This window comes from Mauremys reevesii, linkage group 1, assembly GCF_016161935.1.
Source record: "Mauremys reevesii isolate NIE-2019 linkage group 1, ASM1616193v1, whole genome shotgun sequence".
Taxonomy (NCBI): domain Eukaryota; kingdom Metazoa; phylum Chordata; order Testudines; family Geoemydidae; genus Mauremys; species Mauremys reevesii.
Window position 1 is genome coordinate 105,732,422 of NC_052623.1, and position 17,547 is coordinate 105,749,968.

The 17,547-nt window shown below is 42.2% G+C and overlaps 1 protein-coding gene across 1 annotated transcript in view; it reads left to right on the forward strand.

Moving 5' to 3' along the window:
- Positions 1–3,407: 3,407 nt before the first annotated feature.
- LOC120404794 (DNA repair protein complementing XP-G cells) overlaps positions 3,408–17,547 on the forward strand; it is a 74,896-nt gene continuing 60,756 nt past the window's right edge. Inside the window, exons 1-8 of the mRNA XM_039537818.1 lie at positions 3,408–3,537; positions 8,992–9,583; positions 11,284–11,410; positions 12,708–12,803; positions 12,898–13,002; positions 13,922–14,016; positions 15,657–15,789; positions 16,788–16,871. Coding sequence (XP_039393752.1) covers positions 9,103–9,583; positions 11,284–11,410; positions 12,708–12,803; positions 12,898–13,002; positions 13,922–14,016; positions 15,657–15,789; positions 16,788–16,871 — 1,121 coding nt within the window. The 5' untranslated portion in view covers positions 3,408–3,537; positions 8,992–9,102. The remainder of the gene's footprint in view (positions 3,538–8,991; positions 9,584–11,283; positions 11,411–12,707; positions 12,804–12,897; positions 13,003–13,921; positions 14,017–15,656; positions 15,790–16,787; positions 16,872–17,547) is intronic.

A 17,547-nucleotide genomic window follows, 5' to 3' on the forward strand; every position in this document is an offset into this window, starting at 1 on the left:
TGACACCTACATGTAGGTGTCCCACTGCCTAATGGAATCCACAACCCTGAGTTAGGGATGCACAGGGAGAATTAGGTGCCTAAGAATGGGATCCACAAAAGCCAGCAAAGCTGAGCAGGTAGCCACCCAAGCTAGCCCATAGAAAAGAGGAAATGCCCAGGAAAGGAGTTTTGCCTACATCCCATCTCCTCAAAGGGGCTTAGGTGCCTATCTCTGGTTAGGAATCACAGCTGTGAACTCCCTGCTGAAGCTGGGTGCCCAAGCCCTTTCTTGCAAAAAAAGAGGTAGTGCTGCTGATATATAAAACTACAGTATTAGTCTGTTGTTAGCACCCCAAGCCAGGGTGGGAGAGACATAAAGCTCAAATCCTTATTCTGCCTGATGGGAAATAAGGATTTAAACTTGTCTTTCAATAGAGCACCCTAACCACTGGGCTATGGGGCTTTCTCAGTTGCTCCTGTTGAAACTGTTTGACCCAGAGTGTGTATAAATAATTAGCATTCATTAGGCCAGAGAAAGCATGCAAATGATTGAATAGCCTGTGTTTAGGGCACTCACTTTTCAAGTCCCTGCTCTAATGTATATTTCATTAGTTACACACAGTAGAATAGCTTCAATAGGACTGAGGAAAACTTGGCCTAGAACACCTTATAGCCCAGCAGATACAGCACTTGTACAAGATGTTGATTGAACAACCTGCAGACAAGGTATTTGAATCTGGGTCTCCTATATCCTGGATAAGTGTTCTAACTTCTAGGCTAAATAGGGTGACCAGATGTCCTGATTTTAGGGTCTTTTTCTTATATAGGTGCCTATTACCCCCCACCCCCTGTCTCAATTTTTCACACTTGCTGTCTGGTCATCCTAAGACTAAAGATTATAAGGTGGGGGTGGTACTTTATGTTTTGTGAAAAGCCTGATCTGTTGGTCAGCCTCTAAGAACACCTACTAGATCAGGCCAGATTCTGAGGATCCTATTTTGAGGATCTTGCCTGGATTTAGACATCCTGGTGTCATGATTAAATAGCTGTTTGCATGATTGCTGCCAGATTTTTAGAGGACCTTTATCAGAAACTTAGATGCCTAAGTATTTTAGGCACCTACATGATTAGGAGATAGTCAAGCAGGGTTATTGCAGGTCTAAATATTGGATTTAGGCATCAAAAGTGGCAATTAGGTGCCTAAATCCCTTTGAGGCTCCAGCTCTTAGGTTCTGTGTTTGTGTGGGTCTTTCAAACAGCAACAGGGTAGGAAATAAACAGTTTTAAAATAGGAAAATATTATTGTAAAAAAAATGGCAGAAGCTGGCATAGTACCTGTAACTACTTTAAACTATTTTTTCCAAGTTGATTATAATTTAATTATCGCATGCATATTTCTTCCTGAAATCTTAAAGCTGATTAACTTTTATTGACCTGTGATGATAATTACATGTTTAATAGTGACTTGGAAGAAACACTGAAGATTCAGCAACACTGGTTGGTATAGTAATTGTTATTTACCATAGCCTCAGCGTATTCCTAAAATATGCATTGTAACAGATTTGTTTGGTTCAGTTCTTTATTGGTGAAGTGATTCAAATACACACACTCAATACACAGATAACAGCTGTAAAAAGAAACAAATATTTTACTTAGCCACTCACAAACACCAGCTTCCTCTGGGCCCTGTGGATGTTCAATCTCCCACTCTGCCCTAGGCCCAGCCCCCACCCAACCCCTTCCCCCTCCAGCACACCATGGAACAACTGATTGAAGTGGGTGGGAGGTGCTGGGAAGGAAGGGGAGAAGCTGATCAGTGGGACTGCTGGCAGATAGGGGCTCTGGGGATGGGGAGAGCTGTCTGCCAGTGGGTGCTAAGCACCTGCTAATTTTTTTCTGTGGGTGATCCATCCCTGGAGCACCCATGGAGTCAGCACCTAAACTACTTGAAATTATACACACATTAGGATCCTGACCTGATTAGGACTAATAACTAGCATATCCATATTTTCAGCACCCCACCTTGTAAACTCCAGAGTTCAGAAGGCTAAACAGGGAAAGAAATCAGCTCTTGTCAGGTTTAATTTACATAAATAATGATGCCCTCATGCTTTTCTGTATAATGTTTTATTGTATTGTTAAGAGTTTGTGATCTGTTTTTGGAAATGATGTTATTTCATATGTACAGGTACATATATTTATGAAAGTGCGGAGAAATTTGGAAAGGGATAGCCTGGGGAACGTGAGCCACCCTGAACTGAGCTGTATTACACTCTGGTAGGGTAGAGAATCCAAAACATCCCTGTGGATTTAGGTCAGGTGTTTTGTTTTGCCTACATAGAAATGCTGAGCCCTATGTTATCTAGTGTTGATGCTGGGTCTGTGGTACTAGTCTGGGTGGCTATAAGATATAGGAGGAGTTAGATTGAAGCAGACAGGATTCTAGTGCCTGCTTAAATACTAGTAGGCCTATCTGAATTCATGGGTGAGGTTACAGGTAGTTGAGGATTGTAGTGTACGCTCTCTGGGTCTTCAATAAGCTGAGTTATGTAAGAGTGAGGGGGCTTATCATGTTCCTCACTTTATGGGTTTGATCATTATGGAAAGGTAACAAGGGTATTTAGGATTTAAATTTGTGAAATGGGGCAGGAGTGGGGGGAGAGAAGGTTTTAGATGGGCTTGGGTCACACGTTATTTATTTTAGAAAGGGACCCTAGATGTATTACTGAAACCAGCCCTGGTTACTTGGCCCTGGACAGAAGGACGGCAACTCTATTAATCTGTATACATTGCTGAAGGTGGTAGGAAAAATAGAGTTATCCTGACAACACCAAGCATTGACACTTTATTCTTTGTATGTTTTTCCTATCCCCAATAACAGTATCTACAATAACCCCCATCAAGAAATGTTCCTTTATTGGAAATACATATACACTTTTGTTCTTTTAACTATATTTTATCATTACTTTTGTGTTGAAACACAAAATACACAGTAAATTAAATCTCCAAGAAGGGGTCCTTATTTCATAGATTTTTTTATGTTATTGTGAATAGGTTTGTGTAAAAACACAGAGAATAAGTTATATTGAGAAGGATTTCAAGACCAATATCACGGCCACACAGTTAAATTGTGTCCTATGTTCTTAAAAACTCACACACCAGGGTTTCAGCCAACCACTTGCAAGAGTCAAGAGGGATTTTTGGGCTGGGAGAGCTGTTATCTCCTTCCCCTGAAGCATCAGGAATGGCCACAGCTAGAGACAGGGCCAGGGCTCTGAATTCTCTCCCACGGGTGCTAGGCTGGGTGGTTCTTGCTCATATGGGTCAGGGTCTAGCTGAGCGCCCTGCTCCTGGGGCAGTTACGCGGGATTTTGCAGCAGTCTCTGTTTTCCCCACAGAATTTCTGGCCGCCGCTAGGCGCCGCTGGACTCTGCAGAGCCCAGCTCGCAGGGAGCGCCGCGCTCCGCCTGGCTGGGCTGGAGGCTGCTCGCTCTTTGAGCCTCCTTCTGCCGGGGACAGGAGCGGGCCTGGGGGACCCGGCCAGCTCGGGCGAAGGGTGAGGCAGGGCGGGGGCGGGCGCGGGCGCGTTCGCACCACGCTGCGTGCCCTGGCGGGACAGAAAAGAAGCTGGGGGGTGGGGCCGGGGCTGCCCCGTGGCTGGGGGCGCTGGTGGCTGCTGCCCTGCAGCTGGGCTCTGGGGCAGGGCTGCCCCGTGGTTGGGTTCTGTGGGAGAGGGCGCTGGTGTCTGGGGACTGGGCCGGGGCTGCCCTGTAGTTGGGGAGGGTGGGGCTGGGCTCTGGCGGGAGGGGGCGCGGGTGTCTGGGCCGGGGGCTGCCCTGTAACTGGGGCTGGGCTCTGGCGGGAGGGGTGTGTGGGTGTCTGGACCAGAAGGTGCCCCGTGGCTGGGCTCTGGGGGGGCAGGGGGTGTAGGGTCAGGAAGGAATCCCCCCCCCCCCCCCAGATCACATTGACAGAGGCCTTAGAGGTTTTTCTGCTTTGTGCGGTGTGTGGGTGCAGGTCACTTGACAGGATTACCTAGGTCAGCGGTTCTCAAACTGTGGGTCAGGGCCCCGTTTTAATGGGGTCGCCAGGACTGGCTTAGACTTACCGGCACCTGGGCCGAAGCCAGAGCCCGAGGACTTCAACCCTGGGCGGTGAGGCTCAGGCTGGGCTTCAGCTTTGTTCCCCCCAGGCGGTGGGGCTTTGGCTCCCCCCATGTGGGGCAGCAGGGCTCGGGGCAGGCTCAGGCTTCGGTCCCCCCTCCTGGGGTTGTGTAGTAATTTTTATTGTCAGAAGGGGGTCATGGTGTAATGAAGTTTGAGAACCCCGACCTAGGTATACCTCACTTAACGATTTCCCTGTTATCGGCTATTGCAGGGGCCTCGGGCAGGGATGCACCTCATTCCCTCCCAGTCTCTTGTGCCTGTGGCATATAACAGTCTAGTCTCCTGTGAGCTGTAATACTTTAGTCTAATTTTAGTTGTTGGGTTTAGTGTGTGTGGGTGCTGGTGGCATGTGATATATAGGTCAGAGTAGATGATCTGGTAGTCCTTTCTGGCCTTACTGTCTCTGACTCTACAGAGTAAAATATTCCCCCCTACTTTTTACTGCTTGGACAGAGATCCACAGAGGTTACTGAGCTTCTCGCCTCACTTGTGTGGGAGATGTGGGCTATCTGTTCATGGATCTACAGAGCACAATCTGGTACAGTCTGTCAGTGCCAAACTAATTTCTAAAATAAACTTAAATCATTTAATCTATTTTTAGGTCTGTTTGGCTAAGCCAGTACTATTGCTATCCTAATGATAGTAATTTGGCTCAAAGAAAAATGCTTTGGAAGCAAAATTGTTGCATAATTGCCTCCAAGGCTGCTGGCCAACTATGGTTCTACAAGTCTTCCAGAGTGAAACCTGGGAAGATGCTCTTCATTCTAAGATGTACATTACCCTTGGAAGCAGTCACATAAAATTCTGGCTTTGGTGTTGGAGCTCTCCTTTTCCTATCACCCCCCCTTTCCAAGTTGCAAACCTGACTGGACCACTGGACACTTGAGAACTCAGTGAGTTTGCGTACCTATCACCATCACCAAGGGCCTCAAAAACCCTCTAGTTTGAGGACCCATTCTATGCAGCATAGTCCCCTTTCCACTGTTTGAAGTGCCTCTATGGCAAGGGACTGCTCTGTTTAAGGGTTATAAAGCTTAATTATGCAATTTTATAATTTGTAGTATTAAACTTTATATGTTAGAATCTCATAGCTTTTAGCTTCTTCTTTGTTTTCTTTTTAAATATCAAAAACGTCCAGAGTCTCAGATGGGCAGCTTTTTGAATACATTGTGATAAATCACCATAAATAAATGTATTTATATTTAATATTTATGTGATGGTAGTGGCTAGAGGCCCCACTCAAGATTGCCATATGAGTCTCTCGATGTTACTGTTTCAGCTAAATTTGAAAACAAGTTAGCTGTCGTGAAGCTGGTGGGAGAAAACATTAGTATTAGGACAGAGCACCATGTAGCGTGGGCTGGGGTAACCGTAGGGAAACAGCTTTATTACATCAACCCTAGCAGCCGATCTGTTCTCATCAGCTGCCAAGGGGAACCCCATGGCAGACAGCCACTGTCAGCAATAGCAGTGCTAACCCCAAAGGTTCAAAAATCATGAGTAAGAGTCACCCAAAATCACAAGATTGGCTTTAAAACCATGAGATTATTTTAAAATAATAGATTTGGTGTTCTTTTTATTTGTCGTCTGCTTTTTTAGGTGTTAGGTGCACTGGGGTCATATTTTGAAGCTTTCTCTACCACCACAAGGGCTAGAATAATAGGCGCCGACTCTGTGGGTGCTCAGCACTCACCAATGACCTTGCTGATCAGCTCCTCCCCCTCCCAGTGCCTCCTGCCTGCCATGATCAGCTGTTCAGCAGTGGGCAAGAGGCGCTGTGGGGGGGAGGGGGCACCCTTGAGGGAGGGGGCAAAACAGGGTGGGAAGAGACAGAGCCAGGGAGGGAAGACGTAAGGCCTTGGGGAAAGGGGTAGAGTGGAGGCAGAGGGGCAGAGCAGGGGTCGATCACCCCCAGAGAAATGACAAAGTCGACACCTGTGGCTAGAATGTACTTTTTCTTTAAGAATGAAGGCTGAACTCATCACATATTCACTTGACTCCAGAAGCTGGAGCTTTAAGGAAAACAATAATTACCATGAGATGCAGGACAAAATCATGCGTGTCGATAACACTACAATAGAGGATTTTCTAATTGCAGGGAGACCCTAGGAGTCCATGTGTAGCTGTGCTGGTTTCCAGCCTCTCACCATGGAGGGGCTGCCTGCTCCATGGTGACAGCCAGGGCATTGTGACTTGCCCAATCCCTTGAGTGCTTCCTTTAATCTGCCTCAGTTCTCCATCCCAGCAGCCCGCCAGTCTCCCCCCCCCCCAAAAGGTCCCCCACACCCACTAACATCCCAGAGTTTGTCCTGACCCCCACCCAGATCGGTGCAGCTGAGACTTACATGCATGTTGTACTCCACATGGATGGGGGGGCCACCCCCCATATTGGGCCACCCATGGCCTGGGTGGAGCCACAACACCGTAACAGCTCCTGGGTGTAGGGTGGGAGGATCCCACCACCACGGGCCCAGCCCTTGCGCAGCCTTCACCAGCCACTCTATAGCATGGCACCCATCAGTCCTCCCTACAAGTCCCCCCACCCATCAGTCCTCCTCACAAGCTCTGCCCACCACACCTCTGCCACACTCTCATTGAACAACTGTCCATCCCTCTCTTCCCGCACCGAGGTGCTGTGGGAGCGCTGGACAATACCATTGGTAGGGGAAGAGGGGCAGAGATGTATGCTCTGTTTCAGTCCTCATGCAATTTCCACCCTGCTCACTGTCATGAACAATCCAGGGGCTATGGGAGGTCGTTGCCGTCTGAGTTCCCCTCTCCTTTGCCCGGTCACCCCGTCCTCTGGTGAGGTTTGGTATCGTCCAGGCAGCTATGCTGAGTAGGAAGGGGGTATGGGTGAGTTGGAGCTTGAAGCCCCCACCCCCCACTCTGTTTCCTGTGTGATCACATCCCAGCCGCTGCCGATCGAGAGACATGGGAGACACCATGCAGGTAATGACCTGGGGCCTTCAGCGCCCACATCCTGGGGGGAAGGCGAGAGGCCGGGGAGGCCTCCCCATGTGCCACGTCCTGAGGAGAAGTGGAGTGGGGTGGGTCTGTTGCAGCTTGTGGTGGCCACTGCCCTTTGGGCAGGGCTGGGCTGCGGCAGCCGCTTGCTCCTCTCAGCCCGGGGAATGAGCGGTGAAATCCTGCCCTCTGCTGGGGCTGCTCTGGCTCCTCCCACCAGAACATTAACTCTGGAACCTACTGACTATGGCATGAGCTCCTGATCCAGCCCCATGTGTGGGCGGGGCATTCATGATGTGAAGATCCGCTGCTATCTTTGGGCCTGGGACAGACACTATGGAGGGTTCTAATGCTGTTGCTGCCCGTTGCATACAAATGTGTGTGCAATGTTCCCATGCGTATGGTGCTGGCCAATAAAAGGTCATTAGAGCCTTCTAGTGAAGGAGGGGTCACTCTGCTCAGTGGTTCCTGATACCATCCTAGGTACAAACCACTGTAGCTCCAGCTACCTTAGGAAATGGTGTGTGGATGTGTACTGGGGTGTGGTTGTAACAACTTGGCTGTGCCTTGTCTCAGTGTAATTTATGGTGATATTAGAGGGACCTACCAATGCAGAGTCCTTTGCAGGATTGGGACCTGAAATGGTAACAAATACACACGTTCATTTTACCAGTGTCGACAGGACCTCTATATCTACTGCAAATTGAAACTCCCATAGCTACAGCCTTGTTCAGTGTTGTCTACCATGCGTAGTACAAAGTATTGTATTGAAGAGGGGTTATGGTTTATTGGCTAAGTATAGATACTAGAAGTCAGCATTGCCAGGTTTTGTTTCTAGTTCTTGGACAAATCGCTTACCTCTTCTGTGAGACAAGGTGACTCAGGTAATATCTTTTTTATTGGACCAACTTCTGTGGGACAGCAAACACCACCCAGAGCTCTTCTTCAGGTCTGGGAAAGGTACGTGGATCGTCATAGCTAAATGCAAGGTGGAAGATGCTAAATGCATCTTGTCTCTCTAATATCCTGGGACTGATGCAGCTACAACAATGCGTATTAACTCTTCTGTGTGTGTTTCTTCATATTTGTTATCCATGTTGCAGTGGTATGGATGATTTCAAGGATGCCAGCACCTTGATTTTAAAACTTTAATTAAAAGTAGCTTTTAATAGTACACTTGCCTCATTTTCTTGTGTGTATAAAACAAACATGCACATGCACACAAAACGAAACTCCAAACCTTTTCTTCCCCTGTTGCTATGTGAAAGACCCACACAAACAAAAGGGAAAACTGAGTGACTATACAGGGAAGACAGTGACTCATTGTACACAAGTGATGGTAAATACACAAACTGAAAAGGAAATGTTTCTGTTCTAGTTACAATAAAACTGATAGCAAAACTAGGTAAGATTTTCAGTGAGAAGTGTGTGTCTTTTTTAGTTGATATCCCTTTAATTCAGTAATGATTGGAAAATGCTTTGATTACTGTTACAAATGTTTGTGGTAGAAATAATAAACTGCAGTGTTCATGCATATGCCAATTTTCTCTGTGGAAAAACTATTTACTTTTTTATCCTAAATTGTTTTTTAAAAAATGACTTATTGAGGGTTGACTCAGTATGCTGTCAGCACAGAGTATGCTGTTGGCACTTTGCAAATAATGAAAGCTCTCTATATAGCAGCATCCTAGCAGTACTTAGAGAAAGCAAATGTTTGGACAGCAATGTAGAGCATTCTGTATTCTGAAATACCCTGAAATATATTGCAACTTTCATTGTTTGCAATTTTTAAAATAAAAGCCTTTATTTAAAGTTTGTATATAGCTCGTTTATCAGCTGAGGTGTGCTGTGGTAACAGTTGTGTTTCCTTCTTGCAGGTAACTCATCGGTAGCTTGCAAATCTGCAGGCAATGATGTAGGTTGAATTTTTATTTAAAAAAAAATTGCTGAGCACTTCTTAGCTAGACAGAACTTTTTAGTATCATTCAATGCCTAACATTGCAGAAGGTGAAAGGGAGAATGGTTCTGGACACAAAGAAAACAGACCTGAAAAAAAATCTCCAGAAGCTACTCTTCATAATGATGTAAAGCCGTATTGCACTTCAGATGCATCCGCTGCGTCACTGAGTCCTACTGGAGATGGGCATTATCCATGGGGATGTCCTGTGACTCACACCCGAGAAAAAATTTATACTATCTGTTCAGACTATGCTTTTTTAAACCAAGTAACGTCTGTTCGTAAAAGTCCAAGTACTACAGTTAGTGCCTGCCTACCAGATAGTGCTGCCTTAAATGTTGGAAATAATACACCTAACTTCATTGGCATTCAAAGTGGAATTTCTGAGATAATCTACAATGAAGACACTAACTTGGAAAATTTATCTAGTAGTCTTGGAAAGCTTCCACTGGCATGGGAAATTGACAAATCAGAGTTCAATGGAGTGACCCCAAATCTGAAAAACAGAGCAGGTAAGACATTACAGCACTGCAGCATTCAGAAAAAGGCTGTGTGAGTGACATGGAGGGCCAGTGCAAGACCCTCCCCCTCTTACATTGTGCATTGGAACTACGTAGATGAACACTATCTGTGTGTTGTAGAAATGGTCTTTGTGCTGGCCCCACAGATGCTGGTCTTGGGGGCTTGGATAGGAGTGAGTCAGGCCAGGGGAGTAGTGGCTGCCGTGTTCCCAACCTCATGGCTCTTGCTTCCTTACTCTACCTTTTGCTTTCCTGTAGAACCCAGTAATTGTTTGATATGGCATACATTTTCAAGCTGTGTAGAAATAATACAAGGTGTTGTAAATCTTATGTGCTCATATAAGCCAACCTGTTTTCCACCTAAGCGGGGTGGAGAAATTAATACTTTATTATTGTGTTCTCTTGATATTACATTTTGTCACTGTTGGAAAAATAAAACTATTTAGAGCTGACCGAAAGGACTGACGTCTGTTTTTAAAAGGGAAGAAATTGCTGGCCATGTGACTTTCAGCTTTGATCCAGCTACCTTGAAAAACTGCCCAAAGGCTGCTGTGAGAATACTGACAAAAGCAAATGTTATCTTTATACAATTAAATTTATTATGCATGGAGAAAGTAAAAATTTCCCAAACACTGTTCAAATATTTTGAATTGTGTATGTATATGATGTTAAAGAAACTGTGTTTTCCACTGTTTTGTGTTCCTCTTGTTTCTGATTTTAATGGTTTATTGACCTTGCATATGCACACAACTGATTTTTATATCTGGCCTATAATCACTGTGTATGCCTAGAGCCATTGCTTTAGATTTTTCTTATGAGTTGGCTGACCAGTCAAGGTCTAATTTAGCTTAACGATTGCAAAACAGACTTTGCAACTCTTAAATACTTTTTAAAGATATAAAATGCTATTGGCTTTGTCTTCGTGTATTCATATAGTGCTCTTTTGAAAGATAAGATGTATGGATAATGTGTATTTTACAAGTATTTTTTTAATTCTGCTAAAATATATAACAGTATATTTCACTGTGGTTCAGAAATCTGTAGTCGCAAAACATGATTGAAAATATTCCCTCTCAACTGTTTTTATTCGTCTTCCTGTACAGTGACTTGCAATAAGGGAAAGTTCCTGGGGATATATTTCCCCTCTGCATGCCCCTAGGCACGCCTGTCTCCAGCACTAACAACCACGCTTTCTGACTGAAGACGTTGCTTATGCAGATTAGCAGATATATCCATCTAATCACATTATATGTATAATGTGAGGCTATTGTCAGTGGTCTGCTCTCCCTCTAGTGCACCAAGCTGGCTCTGGAGAGGTCATGGAAGGCCACCAATTACTGGGATGGCTTGGGTGAGAGAGGCTCACAATGTTTGTGGAGGCCATTCAGTATGACCTCCTTTTTAATCCATTCAGTAGGTGATTATAGAGAATAGAAATATTCTTCAGTAAAATGAGCTATTGTGTAAAAGGTATATGCCAGTTTACTGGTTCTTCCCAAAGCTGTTGGCAGTCCTAGTTCACAAGCTAACTTTTCCTTCCAATGGAAATAATCACAGTACATCTCTATCCATGCAGCATATTGTCTTTTTGTTAGAAGTACACTGAATGCCTTCTGGTAAGGGCATTATAATGGAAATATTTAGCTTGTCTATTAAGCATTCATTAACTGCTTCTAAAATTTATCCTGCAGGAAACATGAAGAAACAAGTAACAAAGAAAAAATCTTTGGACAAAAAAAGCAAACAATACAGGGAGTGTTCTCAACATTCCACTGTTGAAGAAATAAAGCAGCGGAAAGTGCTCGACCTCAGGAGATGGTAGTATTTAAAAGTCATAATTAAGATTACCACAGTATGCAGAGCTTGTTTGTAAATGTTGTTGCTGGCTGTCTTATTTTAAATTTTAATGTGTAATAGTTTTTTTTAAATAGTAGGATAGAAGAGTATATGGGATCTGTTAAACATAGAGTTAGTGAACTAGACCTGATACTACAAGGGGATCTGGATCTTGTGAACATAAGAATGGCCATACTGGGTCAGACCAAAGATCCATCTAGCCCAGTATCCTGTCTTCCGACAGTGGCCAGTGCCAGGTCCCCTAGAGGGAATGAACAGAACAGGTAATCAAGTGATCCATTCCTTCACTCATTCCCACTTTCTGGCAAACAGAGGCTAGGGACATCATCCCTGCCGATCCTTATTGTTGTAAATGATGGCACACAGTATCTTACCATTTCCTACATATTTGGAAATTTCTACTTTCAATAAAGAACAAAAAAGTTGTGGGTGAATTTGGTACTAATAAAAAGTGAGAGCCCATTAGCATGAGCAGGCAATGTGTAAATTTACTCACATACAAGTGTAGCTTATTCTGACTTTCTGCCCTTCTTTTGTGGTTGGGGCTACTTAAGCAAAATCTCTCAGTCAGACAGAACTGAGAATATACTACAGAATGTTCACTAAGAACTGCATTGAAGCAACTAAACTAATTTTAACCCGTCAGAAGGTTTCTGTGGCATGGGAAATAAAGGTTAGGATAGGGAATCTGTGACCTAAATTCATCTCCATTGGTAAAGTTCCAAAGAGTTGCAATTTAGTAAGGAATTGCAGTATTAGAAAGCTATTGACTTGAAAGGCTGGCTGGCTAAGGTATTGTTATTGGGATACATGTAATCTTTTCCACAAGATCATGAATGTAGACATGACCTATTTCAGTTCTGCACCCAAATTATTTCTATGGTTAGTAGGCCCTTGTGAATTAAGTTGGTGGTCTCAGCACAGATCTTGATGGAGTGGGATCCACATCACCACCTAATTTTAGAAATGTTAAGAAAATGAATGTGTGAGAGATTTGTGCTTGTGAAATATGCCAGATTTCCACTTTATTTACTTTTCCTGGGTGAAGTCCCATGAAAGAGAAATTGGCATATTTACTTCAGATTTTTTAAATTCATATATGCAGGTTGAGACTTACCAGTGACTTATTTTAAAAGGAAGTTGAGACAAAATACTTTGTTTTTTTTAAAACGCTATTTGACTTTTGGGTAAATTGTCACAAATGAAAGTGCAGCAAGATGCATATATCTAAATAAAGAAAATTTTTCTTTCTTCTCAGGTACTGTATTAGCCGACCACAATATAAGACTTCCTGTGGAATTTCCTCTCTAGTATCTTGCTGGAATTACTTATATAGCACACTGGGGGCTGGAAAGTACGTCATTTCTATTCCATTTCAAGGAACCTAAAATGGCTATCAAAATACTCTATTAATTATAGTTAATTATGATTATCAATTTCATTTTCAGCCTACCACCTATTACTCAAGAAGAAGCCTTGCATATTTTGGGCTTTCAACCCCCATTTGAGGAAATTAGGTTTGGTCCCTTTACAGGAAATACAACTTTAATGAGGTACAATTTGTTTTCTTGAAGCAACTGAAATGCTAATGTATAGAATAATTTTCTAATACTAAAAATAATTAGATTGTCACTCTTAAAACAGCAATACTATACTCTGACTAACTCACTGTGTTTTATTTGAGCTTTCTGAAAGCATCATGAACAATTAAACAAACCTTAAGGGTTCTGACAATAGAGCCCAAAGTCTGTTTTTAATAGCTTTTTTTCCTGAGCTGTTTTTGCTTCCTACTATTTTTATATGCTTCTACACTGATTGCTCTAGTGACTAGAGACTGAAGTTATGTTTTCATTGCATTACCACTGCCTGTGCTGTGAGCCTGCACTGGAAGGGTGACATAGGGTACCCAAATGCTAACATGGGGGGAAAGCTCTTTTCCCCCCTTTTTTTTAAATCCATAGTTCACCTTTCTTTTTAGAAGTACATCTGTCTCCATGTCAGTTCTCCATATCCTTTCAGTCCTTTGCCTCTTATAAGATATTACTAAATATATCAAATGCCATGATAGTTTTATGTGCAGACCTATTTAGGGATTGGAGTGAGACCTCTAATTAGCTGTACCTGAGAATAAGAACTTTGTTCATTATAGATCTGTGTGGGATTTGAACTGGTAAGATAAAGGTGAAAAAGCTATGGATCCATTACCAGACTTCTGGCCCTTCCAGCTCCTTGTGATGAATTATTTACTACTTGTACTACTATAGCACCTAGCAACCCTAATTGAGACCAGGCCATCGTTGTGCAAAGTACTGCATAAACTCATTAGAAGATTGTCCTTGCCCCAATGAGTTTATATTCTAAATCACTAAAGGAGGAAAAGGTGGCCAAAAAAAAGTATAAATATTAAGAATTATTTTGCTTCAGTGTTTGTTAAAATACCAAAATCTTTAAAACGAGTCTTATTGTTTTCAGGTGGTTTAGACAGATTAATGATCATTTCCATGTAAAAGGCTGTTCATATGTTCTATATAAACCTCATGGGAAGAACAAGACAGCTGGAGAAACTGGTAAGTAGCTAACCTTAAACACTAATTTAGTATATAAATTGGAAAGCTGTAGTTGTAAAATGTTTTAGGATCAAGAGAACAATTTGTGTAACTAAAGTCCCAACGTATGCAGTTACAGCCAGAACAACAAATGGCTCTAGGGTGCCCAGACAGCAAATGTGAAAAACCGGGAAAGGGAGTGGGACATAATAGAAACCTATTTAAGAAAAAGACCCAAAAATTGGGACTGTCCCTATAAAATCAGGACATCTGGTCACTGTAAATGGCTCTGAGCTGCATAGCTTTTCTGACCTTCCTTTTTCCCCCTTCTCTCTCTGTACTCAAATTTTCCTTCTTTTAACTAAAATAATATACCTTTTGTGTAGTTATTGTGAAATAGCTGCACTCCTAAGGTGCTAGAGGCCTTTGGCTTCCCAACCTGTATCTGGCTGCTCTCTCAAGATGTGCATTTATCATAACAGCATATCCCACCAACTGGTATGTTTTAACACTTGGAATTCTTTATACAAAATTTTCCTTGAAATAATCATAATTGGCTAATCAACAAATTTGATTGGAAATACTTGCAGCATGTGTGAACTAGGTAAGTGATAATTTTACTACATGAGTCTATAATGGTCTTCTAACCCATAAATGCTAAGACATATATCAAACTTCAGATGTTGAATTGAAAGCAGTATGTCTGTCTGGGCAGAATGCCCACCAACGTTAATTAATTCTACAGTTGGTGCTATCCTACCAGTAATAATACAGTAGCTGAACAGCATTGTTCAGCTACTGTATCTTCCTTTCTGAATGTATAAGCCTCTAACTGAAGATTAGTCTGCATATAAAAATATAACTGAACCTTTAAAAAACGTTTTAGGTAGTAAACTGTCAAAGTGAAGGGGTAGCTAAGATATAGGATGCACTATGCTGCAAAGGAACCTGGGAGATTGCTAGCAATCCCCACTGCAGTTATGAGGGACAGTTTGCTAAATTCTATACCTAAGGAGAGGAAATAACATTTTGTGTCTCTGCTCTTTAAGCGGAGAAACAAGTTTTTCTTGTTTCAGTGCTCTCCTAGCCTCTCTCCTGTTTGGAAGCACTGTAGTTGGGTTAAGGAATATATTGAGGTCAAGATTCAGATGTGTTTCCCAAGAAGATCATTATTCAAAAAGTGGTTCCCGATATGAAAATGTTGGTGAACCAGTGAGTGAATTACAGGTCTCTCTAATATATGCTTGCTGTGTACTACAAATGCTGTATTAACTGGTGTCAGTGGAATTAAGGACAGTGGGATTCCTCTGAATGGTTGTGAATATTCTTGCTTTAGTCAGCTGTACAATATTTTGATGTAGTTCAAAACAAAACAAAAACAATCCCTAAGTCTTTAATTAGGACTCTCCTGCAAGGTGGAAAAAAGTACTTTCTTTCAGAGCTAAATATGTTTTTAGAGAATGGGATCTGAAAGAAACAAATTGAAAATCAAATATATTTGTTTATTGCAAACCTTTTCCATAATGCATTATGTTGCTGCTTGTGCTGTGTTACCATAAATATAACACCAGAAAATGTAAGAAAAATAACTGATCTCTTCTGCTTGATACTGAATGCAAGATTAAAAGCACTTTGGAGAATGATCAGACCTTTCTTTGTAGCTGCAGGGGCCTTGGTAAAGTTAACACAAGGACTGAAAGATGAGTCGATGGCCTATATCTATCATTGCCAAAATCATTATTTTTGTCCAATTGGATTTGAAGCTACCCCTGTAAAAGCTAGTAAAGCATACAGGTAAGAATCTTGTAGTTATGCTTGCTCCTATGTGAATCTTCCACCAAAATGGTGACTGCAAATTATCAATGCATTTTACACATGAATTGAGTGCTGTATGAACAGAATGCTAGCCCCCTGGGTGGAAATGAAATGTCTCATTATTTTACAGAGTTCCCAGGTCTGCTGTTGATAATCTCTGCAGCAAATCTTGGCCACTTGTTTTTGCCTTGTAGCTGTGAGGTGTTTTAATAATTCAATCTCTAAGTTGTGAAAGGAAGATAGGGCGCTGAACTTGAACTGAGGAGACTACAGTTAGGTTCCAGCTTAACCACAGACTTCCTGTGTGGTTTATTTTATTTTAAGGTAAATCATTTAATCTACCCTATGCCTCAGTTCTCCAGCTATAAAATGGGAGTAGTACTTTAATAGAATTCATCGAAGCCACCAATTGTTTCACATAGGGTGCTGTCTTAAAAGCAGGAAAAAGTAAGATCTTTGGAGGCACTCTCAGAGAACAAGGATGGTGAGGAAAAAAGTTTCTCCTAATTTAAACATGCTTTCTGGAGCCTTCAGTCTTCATCATTGCATACATATCACACTCTTGGCCTTATATTGTGGTCACCAATCTTCCAGTGAGAGATTTGAACAGAATTCCCTGATGAGTCAGTCAACATCAGTTTTTATTAGTGGGGAGGCAGCAGTGTGTGTCACAATACAAGAGGTTCCTTATCTCCAGGAAATGAACAGTCACTTTCAGCTTCAGTTTCCAGGAGTTTGGACCAGAAATCAAAGTCCTGTTTCTCCTAAGACACTTGGGTAATCTATTTTGCTAATTTATAATAGGTAATATATTATTTAATAGTTCAGTAGCCAGTTGTAATTTGTCTCAACTATACTAACAATTGTAAAATATTTCAATAAAAAAAATCTAAAAACCAATAGCAAGTTAATATGCTGCTGTTTTTCATTGCAATATGCATGCTGAGTCTTACCAGAACTGTATTTTTGTTCAACAGAGGTCACCTCTTGCAACAAGAAGTGGAATATTGGATCTTAATTGGAGAACCAAGTAGAAAACACCCTACCATTCACTGTAAAAAGTAGGCTAATATACTTTCTCTCTCTCTCTCTCTCTCTCTCTCTCTCTCCTATTTTTTTTAAACTTCTAGACTATAGGTCAGGGGTAGGCAATCTATGGCACAGGTGCCAAAGGCGGCATGCGAGCTGATTTTCAGTGGCACTCACACTGCCTGGGTCCTGACCACTGGTCTGGGGGGGCTCTGCATTTTAATTGAATTTAAAATGAAGCTTCTTAAACGTTTTAAAAACCTTATTTACTTTACATACAACAATAGTTTAGTTATATATTTTAGACTTGTAGAAAGAGACCTTCTAAAAAGGTTAAATGTATCACTGGCATGCAAAACCTTAAATTACAGTGAATAAATGAAGACTCGGCACAGCACTTCTGAAAGGTTGCCGACCCCTGATATAGGTACTTAAAACATGCAGTTTCTTCTAAGAACTGCCCTCTTCAGTCAGGCATGGGCAGTACATTAACCATTTGTAGCTTCCATGATTCATGGAGTACTCAGTATTTTCAGAAAAGTCAGAGTTTTAGTGAGAGTTTTGATTTTTCATATTATAATAGACCTGGGTTACTAATTCTGTGATCAAATCTACAACATGTCAACAATTTTTTGTGAGTACAGTGTACACAAGACAAGGTTTCTAGTCCCAGATGTTTACAGCCTAAATAGAATCATAGAACTGGAA